Genomic DNA, 13411 nt, shown 5'->3' with positions numbered 1-13411 from the left:
GGACATGGAGTTTAGGGGGTGAAGCAATCATTCCAGGCAGGAAGTGAGGAGTGAGTTTGGCGAGGGAGGGAAACCGATGCCATGATGACGGCCGTAAGGATGCATTAGAACACATGCAGGAGTACCTCAGCAATGCTTAAGGTGGATGAACAGGAGGGGAGCCGCGCCTAGTGCCGCGAGAGAGAGAGAGAGAGAGAGAGAGAGAGAGAGAGAGAGAGAGAGAGAGAGAGAGAGGGGGGAGAAGAGAAGAGGGTTAACAGAGCCAAAGCCGGGCTGAGCAGGGGGACAGAGGCACACAGAGGCTGAGGCTGGAGCACACAGCGCCCTCTGTTTGTCAGGAGGACATCTGCTAACAGCGCTCTGTGTGACTGTCTCTGATAGGCCGAGGCAGCCAAGGGCATGACGGACAGGACAGACAGTCAGGACAGCAGGTAGGATATAGGGGTTCACTCCCCATCAGAAACAAAAGGAGAACAGGATTCACAGGAAACATCACATTTTGTAATTTCTTCAACTTCTCATTTGCAGCTTTAAGTGTGTCTGTTTTCTTTCTACGTGTTCTGATAACAAGAAATATGACAAAGTGCTTATACTGTGACCTGCATGAGTGGATGGGACAGCACTATATTTTCCCATTCTTATGTTTGTACTGGTCCGAATCCATGATGTAAGTGCTCCTTTTAGACATATTTACCATATGTTAGTTGCTATCTTGGTGTGTGTTCAGTAAATCCATTTATTGTTTGCTACAAGTCCCAATTTTTTAACGTGTTAATTAAGTATTTAAGTCAGTTTTCTTCTTAAGTGGCAGCACATGACATTACTTAAAAAAAACTGAATTCAACTGCAGTGTTACAGAGAACCAATGCAAAACCTCACAACAACACAGTACAGCAAGTCAGCCCTGCATCAATGCAAGCGTCAATAATTGATTCAAATGTCTCCAACCTAACATCCCTTCATCCCCATCTTGTTGCACACGTTGCACTAAAACTTCACATCAACCAGATATCACACAGGAAATAACATGAGCCGGGAAAATGCAATGTAATTTATTTGTAGCACCCTAAAGTATCAGCTATTACTGCTCTACTGGGGTCAGCAATGATTGGAGCATTTTCATTCATGCTGTGGTAAGGCTTTTCAATAACAATGTCTCCACCAGAAGGCAAATGAAGACTTTTATTGCCTACACTAATGAGGTGGGAAAAAGTAAATGTGTCTGCCTCTTATAGCCTGTCTCTTCAGGCAGTTGCCCACAGATTTATATTGATTCTGATGGACATATAACCATTACATCAGATTTGTGGATCTAGATTTGTATTGTTAACTATCTCACCCAATGATGCACATTCACCGATTAGATAGACAATCATTACGTCCAAAACAGCGGCTGTTAAGCATTTCATTCAGTAACTATTTGATCAAAACATCAAAAACTCAACACGACCATCTGCGTTTGGCAGAGGTTTTGCTGGTCCGAGAGCCTTCCAGCTTAGAAAATACATATTACTGGGAAATCAGTTTAAAAAGGAAATCACATCTATTCTGGAAAAAATGATGACAGGCATGAAAGTCAAGCTCTCCATGAATCATTACTAAAGGCAGTAGATGATTCCTGACATTTTCTGATGAAACAGTAACATTTTTAGATTCAAATATATCGCCTTTATAAAGTGGAGCTCTCCAGAAGTTGAGCACCCCATCCGTCCTAATTGAAACCCTGGATCTCAGTAGCTGCCCTCATCAAACTCACTGCTCAGATAATGGACACTGGCAGGAAACCACGGGAGGTTACAAATTGAAACTCAGGAGTGAACGGCACAAGGATCTCCTAAAAACGGTAGCAGCACTGTAGCATTGTGTTACAAAGAAGCTCTGCTCACCAAAACTGAATTAACACATTTCTTTGATTTTTGAGTATCTCAAATTATATATTTTGTACCTCCTTGATTCCTAGCTTGCAGCCTTTTTCTTCAAGGCCTTGTGTGGTGCATTTTCTTTTGTGCGTTATTACCTATACATCAGTAGAATGGTGTGATTCTGTTGGCATGAATGTGTATTACCTAAAAACTCAACAGAGTACTATGACTTTTATCACTACTACCCTTTATATATATATGATACAGTACTCAGTTGTTGTTGGTTTTTTAAGGACAATCATTTTCAACACATGTTTTTCTGTCAGGAGTAAAATCTGCCTGCTAATTTATCTGTATCTTGATTCAGAAAATGTAAATCCACTCATGAAAGCTGGTATGTTTTAGTGAACACGCAGGGTTTAGTTAGCTGGCAAGTTGCAGGTGAGTATATGCATTTAGCTACATCTAATTTTAATGTGACTTTAATTCTGACTGAATGATTCATGTATAATTTAAATTTGTATGGGAAACTTGCACAAAAATATCCTGTAATGCTGGGGTTGTATTTCCACATCTCCTGTTCGCTACAAAGGAGGTGGTGGGTGCAAAGTTAGCATGACTCATAGTCAAACTGGCCACAGTTACGAAAATAATAATGACAAAATGACCTCGATTCTTATTAAAATGGCACTGGAACATTGTATTCTGTCTAACTAGTTACAGTTAACATACACAATAACAAATGTAATACACTCACAGTCATGAATATCTGTTATGAGATTACACATTCCTCATATCCAAACTGAATCATGCATTCAGCTTGATCAGCAAAAACATCTTTAAACGATATCCCACACGGGGGGTTCTTCTGTCTTTTGCTGTCAAATAAAACTTGTGCTGTCAGTGCTCTGAGCTGATTTAAAGTTTTGTGCTTACGTCTTCAAAACCGCAAGTTATTGCAAAGAAAAAACTGGCGCTCCAACATCTCCCCTCTGAATAAACAAAGTTAGGAAATAATTCACACAGAATGGAAAAGGCCAAACAACCGGCGACCAATTCATTGTCCAGCCCTGATAATTCATCACTGGCCGTCCTCTGTGTCTACAGGAATTAGAAATTAATGAGCTTTGGAGTGAGTTGCCAGCGTGGCAGAGAGTGAGAGCTAACACAGCTGATCTGACAGCCCCGTGTTGTGCTGCTCAACAGTTTTGTCTCATCAGCAGCCCACATGGTCAGTGCAGCTGGTCAGACAGTCTCATCCATTCCTCTCATACTGCCTTTCATTCTCTTTCTGTGTTCCCCCCCCCCCCCGCTCTGCCTGTCTGACTGTTTCTGTCTCGCTGTTCAAAGCCCTCTTGTACTCTTTCCATTTTTTCCTCCATCGCCCTCAAGGCAAACTCTCAGAGTCAGTGGGCGTGAGTAACTCGAGACAATAAAAATATCCGATACAATGCATGCAGACCTAAGACTCACAGATGCATGCTCATAAGGCATGTGTGTGGAAATGTGTCGAAACACGCTACTGGTGCTTAGATAGATAGATACATAAATAGATATACATTTATCCTAAGGAAATTGTTTTGCCACGGCAGCATTTTGCAGTCAATGTACAAGAATAACAAAATGTCTTAAAAATAGAATAAAATACAAATCAAATCAAATAAACATTAACAATTAAAACAATATGTACATATTCTCAGTAGAAAATACATATATTTAGAAGAGTATCCAGACATAGAATCAATTATACTCTCTAATATACAAATCTACCAAAGGAACCATATAAACATAGTACTATAAAAAAAAATGGATCTGAGAATATCGCATTATCGTATCTTAAAAGCAAGTACACACATGACCAAGCACACATGGCTCAGCTGAATCGTGCCTTTAACATCTTGACCCAAATGGTCTTTGGGTGCCGCGAGCCACACACAGCTATAAAGGGGGCTGGATGCGTGTACATTAATCCGAGACAAAGGAGCACTTTCCTTCAGGCCGGAGCTACTTTCATTTGGTCTCCGTAACACTTTGTCATATTATACGACATCCTGCGTCCTATACGACCCGACACCCAGCCATACCTCAGCATACCTGACATCCAACAGGACAGTTCTTCACGCCTACATTCACACCAAACTGCCTTTTCCATCCGGTTATTGAGAGCTGTGTTCTCTCTTGTTAACGGAGAGGGAGATACACCCTTCAGCCTGACACGCATGTTTATATTTCCCCCAAGGCCATGTAAAGATCGGGATAAGCAGATTTTCAAATAGTGGAAAAAGAGTTCGACTCTTATGAAGTCAATGGAAAGCTTATTTTCCTCAAAAATACAAATCTGTCAGTACAATAGGAATAATTTAACTGTGTCTCCGAAAAAGTGTCAGCATGATTGTTTCATGTATTTTTCTAAAATACCTTATGAAGAAAGGAAAAGTAAGACATTTAAGGAATTTGCTTATTTGATTTCTGGCTGACAGTTAGATGACAAGATTGTTGTTCTGGTTGATAAAATAGTTTTCAACAGACAAGAGAGCGTTTTCATCTTAAATCTTCTCTTGAAAAGAAAGCATAAATATTTCACAACATGTCTAACGGTTCCTTTGAGGAAATTCAATTTTCCAGCTCAGTTATAAACAAAAAGGACTTCAAAAGGAACTGTTTCGCATTAAACCGAGTACAGTTTAGCAAAAATCAAAACATCTCATTTTGAATTTTGTTGTCCTGTCCTAAAAATCATCTTTATCTATTTTGTTGGTGTCTGGAATAAACAACTCTGTAGCGCAAACAAGAAGAAAAGGCATTCACCATCCCTGCCTGTATATATTCCACACACTTAGGAAACCTTTGTGTTCAAAAGCATCGATAAAGCTGCACATTCATCGCTGAACATGACATTTAGCTATCAGTCGAGTCTCCACGGCTACATCGATATCCTGCTGCTTCTCCTTGTCAGCTGTTTAAAAGCCATCATGGATTTTGAAGGTGCTGCTTCCACACTTCTTCATCTATTGCCCTCATTGCCATTTACATCGGTCGGTGCTCGGGCTAAGCTGTTATGTTGGTGACTGGAGGGAAGCGCACATGGTAACTCCAGGGGAAAAGGAATCACAGCGTATAGGCATCGGTGTCAAGGGGTTTCTGATTCCTATCTCTGATGATTCTTTTTCTGTGAGGAGCTTTGGGTAAAAGCAGCAGTTACATGAAGGAGACAGAAATGTGGATGGAGCTGTTTCTGAAAGGTGGTGCTTGACTGCGTTCTGTTTTTTTACGAATATGTTATACCTTCTAATACTGCATTAACGCCATAGCCAGGCACACAAACCCCGTCACCCTTCCTCCCCCTGCAGCTAATTTAAGCTAGTCAACAGTCCCATTGCAACATTACTCCCCCTTCTCCCCCTTAAACTTATTCATGGCCTGACGGTGTATACCTCCTTCAGGCATCAGCACACACATGCACACATATGTATGCAAGAGCACAACTTCTTTTTCAAAATCACACTGTTCCCGTAATGCATCCACCCCCATTCCCTCTCAGCTAATACTAAAAACTAAATCCTTCATTTATTAAACAGGCACACACATTACTTCTGCACAGGCACACACACACACACACACACACACACACACACACACACACACACACACACACACACACACACACACAAGGAAGCATTTAAAAAACCTGTAAACATTCACTCTGATATGCAGGAGGAAAGACATGACTTACCATCTTCTGCCTGGAGTCGGGAACAGAATGAGCTCCCTGGTACATGCACGCAAAAACACACACACACACACACTTTTACACGCTCACTAACTGGGAAAGGGTGAGCGAGGAGGGGGAGAGCTAGAGAGAAGAAGAGTGAAAGATAAGAAGGGAAAGGCTGGAGTGAGAAGGACGCAGAAGAGAGCGAAAGAGCAGTGAGGAAACGCAACAGCCAATTGGAGGAGAGAGGAGAGAGGAAGAGGAGGAGGAGGAGGAGGTATATAGCTGCACATACGGTGCTGCGCTAAATCATACACGCATGACTGAGGTCTGTGCGCGCATGTCCGTGTGGCAATGTGTGTGTGTGTGTGTGTGTGCATTCCCCATGCGTGTGTCTGTTGAGGAGAGATGACGGATGCGACTGTTTCTCGCCCCCTTAACCCTCGCTTTCTCTTTCTCACATCGTCCCCCCTCACTCGTCTCTCTTTCTGTCCTTTTCATACTGATCTGAGAGGATGGAGGGGGGGGGGGGGTCGCTGATGTGAGGTGAGCTACTGGGTCCCTCTCGCTGATGGAAGGCGGATACAGAGAGACAGACAGAGGGACAGACGGTGCAGCAGGCCTATAGCAAGCCAAGCACTTTTTCTGTTTGTTTTGTTCATTTTCAATTATATCCTTCTTCCCTTCCCCACCTCCCACTCTCTCTCAGTCCCTTCTCCTCTCTAACTCATTAGCTCTCCGTCCATTTCTCTCTCCCTCACACTCTCTTCTCTCCCCCCCCTTTCTTTCTCACTCACTCCATCATAAATCCTCCGCACTTTCAGCAGGCCAGGATACGAGGAGTCACTTTTATGAGCCTTACTGCACTGGAGGAGGACAATAACACATATCTAGCAGTACTGACGCTTTCCCAGGGACACACACTCATACACACTCACGGCAGCAGACACACAGGCGGTCAATACTGTCAGGTAGAAACCAAACTTGAATAATTTCAGTGGAACACAAAGGCCTATAACAAGTCCTATCTTTCGTTTCCACTCGGGGAATAAACCTGTGAGGGATGACGACAGAGGCTGTAAAAAAAAGCGCCGCTGCGTCACTGCGCCCGGCCTCATCTGAACAGAACCATACTATCACACACTCCCTCACTGCAATTCAAGCATACACATACAGTCTAGTGCCAAGGAAATAAAGAAAACATGGCAAAAGGAATTCTTATTCCTTGTTGTTATTCTCTTCCCTGCAGCATCCAGAGCACTTTTGGAGGAAACCTTGGAGGAAAAACCATCATCAAGAGTCAAAGTGGCCTCCAGAACAGCTTCTGTGCTCCTTGACACAGATTCCACAAGTCTCTGGATAAGTATTGAAGATACATCGCTAGTACAAAAAGCACAAGGCCCGTACCGTCCTTTACTACCTTAGCTTTGAGTGATGTGCATCTGCAAGTTATCTTTTTTATGTTAAACGTGCAGATGATTTGAATAAAACAGTCCCTTCATGCTACAAGTACAAGATAATACATGGTTGGACAGTAGCCTCTTTGGAGCCTAATGGCGCGTTTCCACTACAGCGCGGAGCCCGGTTTAAGAGGGCTGTGACGTCAGCGGCCCGTTTTTGGTTGCGTTTCCACTTGGCCTAGTACCGGCTGGCGGGTCCTAATTCACAGTTTTCCTGGCCTCATAAAATCGCGGGTCTAGGGCCAGAGACAACGAGGCTGAGTCGGGCTGAGTATGCTAAACTAGAGAGAGAATCGCTGGCAAGGGGGCTACAACTACAACAAGATGGACATATTTGACCGTGATTTAATTGTAATACACATTTCAAAATGATGCCAAGTAACAACATACTGATACCGGTTAGTAAAAACCATGAATTAATGCTTTGACAAGTCTGCAGACAGACGGCAGGCGAAAAACCTTTTAAAATGCTTGTTTTCTAAATGGAGATTGGCTAAGCTAACGCAGTATATGCTCCGACCGTCCACACTCACAACAACGGCCTATACAGACATAAATAAAGCAGCGACTGTATTCGCCATGACACAGGCAGTCTGTGGTTTGTACTTGTTTAACTTTTGTCTAGTTTCTGAACATATATGAGGAGCTGTGAGCTCTGAGTGCTAACAGCTAACGGCTGTGTTGTTTTTCTGGGGTTCTCATTGAAGATGACGTCACGGCTCCGCCTACACTGCGTTACTATAGATACTACCCCAGTTCCTAAACTGTAATGGAAATGCGCCATAAAGTGAGCCAGTCCTAACGAGGCCTAGCCATACCGAGCGAGGCCGAGCGAGGCCGTGTAGTGGAAATGCGCCATTAGCAACCCAGTCTCACGGCATTTCGTGTTATTAGTCACGAAATTAATTTAATCTATTGATTCGTGTTCACCAACACGATTTTCACCTTTTTTTCGTGTCACACAGAACGATTTTAAATGCAATGTATTTCTATTGGTAGTATGTTTCGTGCCTGCAACACGTCTTTTTGTCCGGTCGGGTCTTGGAAGACCAGAAGCTGTGTGGTTCATAAAAACATGTTCTTACTCAATATCTTACCCTAAGCCTAACCCTATCCCTTTTATTTTAAATTGTATAATGTCTGAGTTTTTTTGCCGTCAGTGAGGAAAAGAAATGGCTCAGAGCCTCAGAATACTGAAATCTGTATTTTTTGTCATCTTTTTTTCCTTCTAATTTGTTATTATTTGGTGCAGGCATGAAACATACTACCAATATAAATACATTGCTTCTAAAATCGTTCTGTGTCAGAATACTTAAATCTGTATTTTTTTAAATGTCTTTTTCCTTCTAATTTGTTATTATTTACATTGCTTTTAAAATCGTTCTGTGTGACACGAAAAAAATGGCGAAATCGTGTTGGTGAATACGAATCAATAGATTAATTTCGTGACTATAACACGAAATGCCGTGAGACTGTGTTGGCCATTAGAGGCAAAAAAGGTGGGAAATGATTATGAAATCATTAAGAAACCGTTATATGATCTATCCTGGGTGGAAACATCCATATTCATTATTTGACTCCACTCATGAAACATTGAATCACCGCTTCACAATCAGATACCACCCATCTGAACACAATTATAGTTTGTTCAAATGTGAAATGCCAAAGAAAGGAGAACAGGGTACATATAAAGCATCCAAACGCAAAAATGTGCCAGACTTGAGAAGAGTGAATTCCTATATTACTCCATACACACTTTCTACTGTAGATCTTTGACAGTTATGGAAGTACAGACTCATGTCGCCTGAAGAGCAGCTGGCTGTAGATCATTGATCCGTCACACCACAGACGGCTGATTTGACATTGGAGCGGTGCTTATGTGTGCAGCTCAGGCATAAATCATTCATCTCCCTCTGTGTGATCACTTCACCCTTTCAATGATCCTCTGTCACTACTCATTTACAAGTGATGGTTCTGTGATCTGCGTACAGATCAGGCTGGGCCCAAACAGCATGTGCCATTCACACACACCATGACTATCACATTTCATATGAGTGCTGTGAAAATCCTGCAAAGGAGAGAAAACGCTCTGAAAGCCAAGCATGTACTTGTGACTGTGACCATGGCGAATCTACAAACTAACAAACTGTGATTGTTTCCATAATCTAGTTTAGTGTAGTAGTGCTGTAATGATTTGTCAAACAATCAATTAGTTAAGAATTAGGCTTGTTTAGTATTGTTATAGTCATATATTAAGCTCAACGCCAAATATCTGCTAGTTGCAAATACCCAAATGTAAGAATTTGCTGCTTTTTCCTCAGTCCTTGTGTTCATTTTTGCTTTTGTTTTACAATTCTCTTAACCTGTTAGACCCCAAGCCTGTTTTTCAGGTTTCAGGCTCGAAAATGACATGCCCAGAACAAATGACTATAACTTCACTTCTAAAAGGGTTAAATTAATAATCTTTTTTCTCAAAGCAAGGTTACATCTGTGAGATGGATGTAGACGTGTCAGAATCAATATAGATGTTTCTGTGTCAGAGTGAATTCAGATGGAACATAGTAGAAAAGTGTAAATTAAAAAGACTAAAATTATATAGACTAGGAAATGGATTTATTGAAAAAATACCTGGCAGTTAACTTGAAAATGTTGACAATCTTTTTAAGACAGTTTTTTCTTGTGTTTTTCTCTCACTGAAAAACACTACAATTAGTAGCAAATAGTAATATAATATTTAAAAGGACTATTCTATTCAGCAAACAAACCCGTAATTGCTTGTATTTTCCAGCTTGCCTGTTTGCACACATGTGATGATGACATGTTGTTGTTGTTTTGGCTTGTGGCAGTGACCAGAATGGCAATAGGTCCATGGTGAAGGTCATGGACGTGGCTTGTGCTGAGTTGCACTACTGCACTGTGACTCATTTCCCACATTTCAGTGAAGAAGGATGGGTTGATTTCCATAAGCCTTGGCCTTGGCTCCAAAGCCATACATCAAGCCATTAATCAAAGGAAAAAGCTACAGCACCAAAGCAGAGTGAGGCAGTGTCCTCTAGGTGCACAGCCAGCACCTGAAAGAGTTTGTGCAAAGGCATCATGGGAGAGCGAGAGCAATGAATACTTTAATCAAAATAAACGTCAATATCGGTCAAGTTGATGGGATGTTTGGAACAGTATACAACACGCAGAGCATAAATACTGGTCGCGCCTGCAGAGGCATCAAGGTGAAAGCTCTGATGGAAAGGGGAGAGTAGATAAAAAGAGCAGCAGGATAGATCTGATATGCACGCAGAGAATTAGGTAACACTTAATTTGCATTGACTTTTTATCAACAGACAGGAAAAGGCCATTCAATAAGTGACACTGCGTAAGAAGATCATTTTCTTCCATGGCAACAATATCGTAATGTCTGAATATTTACATGAAGAATAGTCTTGAAAAAAGGTACAATCAGTCAAACTGTCATCATAGTTTTCATGATGAGTATTGGTCATAACATGTGTACTACTCCATTGTATTAATTGAGGAAATGTTGGCTGCTCCAAGAAGAATATCGATCAGAACAAATAGTACAAATCTTAAAGAGATTACTTTCCTTTAAGTACATTGCATCTCAAATGCTTCACTTTGAAAAATAAAACAGAAATGAGTTGCAAGAAATCCCTGTTGCTGTTGTAGCAAACTGCATAGGATAATGCAACGGTTCATAATCCGTTTGGCTTGTGAAACCTTCAAATAAACCTGTATTTCTTTAAAGTGCAAGTCGTTCTAAGATTGTAAGATAAGCATACATCCTATAAAATACAGAACACCCAACTAAGGCAGGAGTATTTGAGTGGTTGTGTCTCAGCAGATGAAGTCACATACAAATTCTAACCATCTCAAGCTATAAAAGGAACAACACACACACACACACACACACACACACACACACACACACACACACACACACACACACACACACACACACACACACACACACACACACACACACACACACACACACACACACACACACACACACACACACACACACACACACACACACACACACACACACACACACACACACACACACACACACACACACACACACACACACACACACACACACACACACACACACACACACACCCTCTGAGTCAAAGCCCCATCTTGCGTATGCTTCATTAATCCAAACACACCGTTACATAACTGTACTAAATGCTCACAAGAGTGGAAGGGTACAACTACCATCCCTGTGTCTTATGCCTGTGTGTGTGTGTGTGTGTGTGTGTGTGTGTGTGTGTGTGTGTGTGTGTGTGTGTGTGTGTGTGTGTGTGTGTGTGTGTGTGTGTGTGTGTGTGTGTTTGCCCACAAGAGTAAGAGACAGTGTGACAGAGAAAGAAAATCTGGTTACATGAATGGTTGTAGAGCTGTTCAGTTTGTAATCCGTTTGCATCCGCTTGCATTTGTGGGCTGTGTGTGTGTGTGTGTGTGTGTGTGTGTGTGTGTGTGTGTGTGTGTGTGTGTGTGTGTGTGCCACTTCTCAGAGTGTGACACTTTCTCTTTCGCCCTTAAGGTTGATGTTGTGCGTCCACATTTACTCTTTGTGTGTGTTTGTGTTGTGTGTTTTCCCACACAGATAGGCTTGGACATCAGTTGTGAGTGTGCGCTCCTCTGTGCTGTACAGGCGTCAGCTCCTTAGACACATACACCCACATGTTCACACAATATTTCTGCTTATGCATACAAATGAAAAGCCTCTGTGCATATATAATTGTGTCATGTGCCAAATGTACAAACACAGAGTCCTGTTTCTTCACAAATGCTACACGAGTTAAATTGCAGACACACAACCTATGTGTATTTACGCTTGTATTTATCTGACGTTTCCTCGCTTCATGGAAACGGAAACCGCAGCAGCTCCGGCGGTGGCGAGATTAAGACCTCCTCCATTCATACCTTCTACTCTCAAAGCCACACAGCGCTGCCAACAAGACCCAGCTAAGAAAGTAACACAGCACAGTGGCACATGAAATGCATCAGTGAGCAGAGCCATTCTGGCACTGGCTCCGGGGACATTGTGTACATACTGTCAACAGCCGCTTGCAACGTGGGAATTTCAAAGAACATATGGCTGCTTGTCGCTGGGAAACAGCCTGTGAGAGCATCCAAACAAGCTCAAAACTAGACCTAGGAAAGCCATTAGCTGCCTGTTAGCAACCAAAAAGATACACATGTGCAGACACGCGCATGTCACACACAAATGCTGACTGATGTGGGTGGCTTCTGATCGTGACAGGGTAGCGATGCTTTTCGAAAAGGTTCGTTAACGAAGAGACAGCTGTGAGTGTGCATTTTTATGTTGGGGCAAGGTAAGGGGGCTGATGGGGGTGGACTTCCTGCCTGAATCAGTGGAGCTAGTAGCTGCATTGTGACATCAGCAGCAGAGATGAAGCTCCCCACTGTCCAATTATTTACAGACCAACACTATGGAGCTCTGCTGAGGTCAGAAACACAGGAGAGCAGTGGCATAGGTCAGGGTCAACAACGTGGGCCAGGTAACTGAGGAAAGCGAGGAGTGGAACCAAGACCTAGCACCGAATTAAATAAACCCGTAGATAAGATATAAAGTAGTAATGTATAATAGTGTATAACTCTGTTGTACAAGGACTTTTAATGACACACCAGCGGGTTCAAGTCTTACAAAAACCCTTTCTCTCCTCTCTGTGCCGTCTCATTACTTACTGTTCAGCTCTCCACACCTTGACTGATTGTTTTTACATACGACTGAACTCCATATCCACATTTAAACTTCTACCATTTCCAACAAACTTTGTGAAAATAAGTTCCTGGGGGTTAAACCGTCCCTTAAGCGCTGACCTCTCATTGCTCTTCACACCCCAAACAGAAAGAGCGATCTCCTCTAACTACTTCCTCTGTCTTGTGACCCTGCTTTGCACCCGCCCTCCCTCCTCCACTAACATCCCATCCCTGTTCCCATGGCAACCCCCTCATCTGTTCCCATAGCACCTGCCTGCTGTACGGGAGTCACATGGAGACGTGACATTGACAGATGGGGTGTGAGAAAGAGAGAGAGAGAGACAGAGACAGAGACAGAGACAGAGACAGAGACAGAGACAGAGAGAGAGAGAGAGAGAGAGAGAGAGAGAGAGAGAGAGAGAGAGAGAGAGAGCTGTGAACTCATAGCAGGATACTTGGACATGTCACATTACAATGTGTTGCTTTCTTCATTGAGAGTTGTGTCACTAAAACAGAAAACAAGTTAGCAATCCTCATCAGGAACAAGTGGCACCAAGAGCCCCAAACTAACCAGAGAGCTGTCCACATGAGGGTACAAAATGAGCGCTAGGAGTGTCAACAAAAACATTTTA

The 13411-nt window shown here is 42.4% G+C and overlaps 1 protein-coding gene across 13 annotated transcripts in view; it reads right to left on the bottom strand.

The window, feature by feature from the left end:
• The window catches only part of gphnb (gephyrin b), an 84406-nt gene that overhangs the window by 24515 nt on the left and 46480 nt on the right, over positions 1-13411 (bottom strand). For 8 of the 13 annotated variants that reach the window (XR_004556332.1, XR_004556333.1, XM_034135433.1 and 5 more), the window contains exon 9: positions 126-167. The exons of the other annotated variants lie outside the window; for them this stretch is intronic. Coding sequence is in view for 6 of the 8 variants with exons in the window: in XM_034135433.1 (XP_033991324.1) it covers positions 126-167 (42 nt within the window). In the remaining 2 variants the exon portion in view is untranslated. The remainder of the gene's footprint in view (positions 1-125; positions 168-13411) is intronic. 13 annotated transcript variants of the gene reach the window in all.

The sequence above is a fragment of the Trematomus bernacchii genome, unplaced genomic scaffold (assembly GCF_902827165.1).
Source record: "Trematomus bernacchii unplaced genomic scaffold, fTreBer1.1, whole genome shotgun sequence".
NCBI classification, from domain to species: domain Eukaryota; kingdom Metazoa; phylum Chordata; class Actinopteri; order Perciformes; family Nototheniidae; genus Trematomus; species Trematomus bernacchii.
The sequence above is the reverse complement of the archived record's forward strand: the minus strand, read 5'-3'. Positions and strand labels throughout refer to the sequence as shown.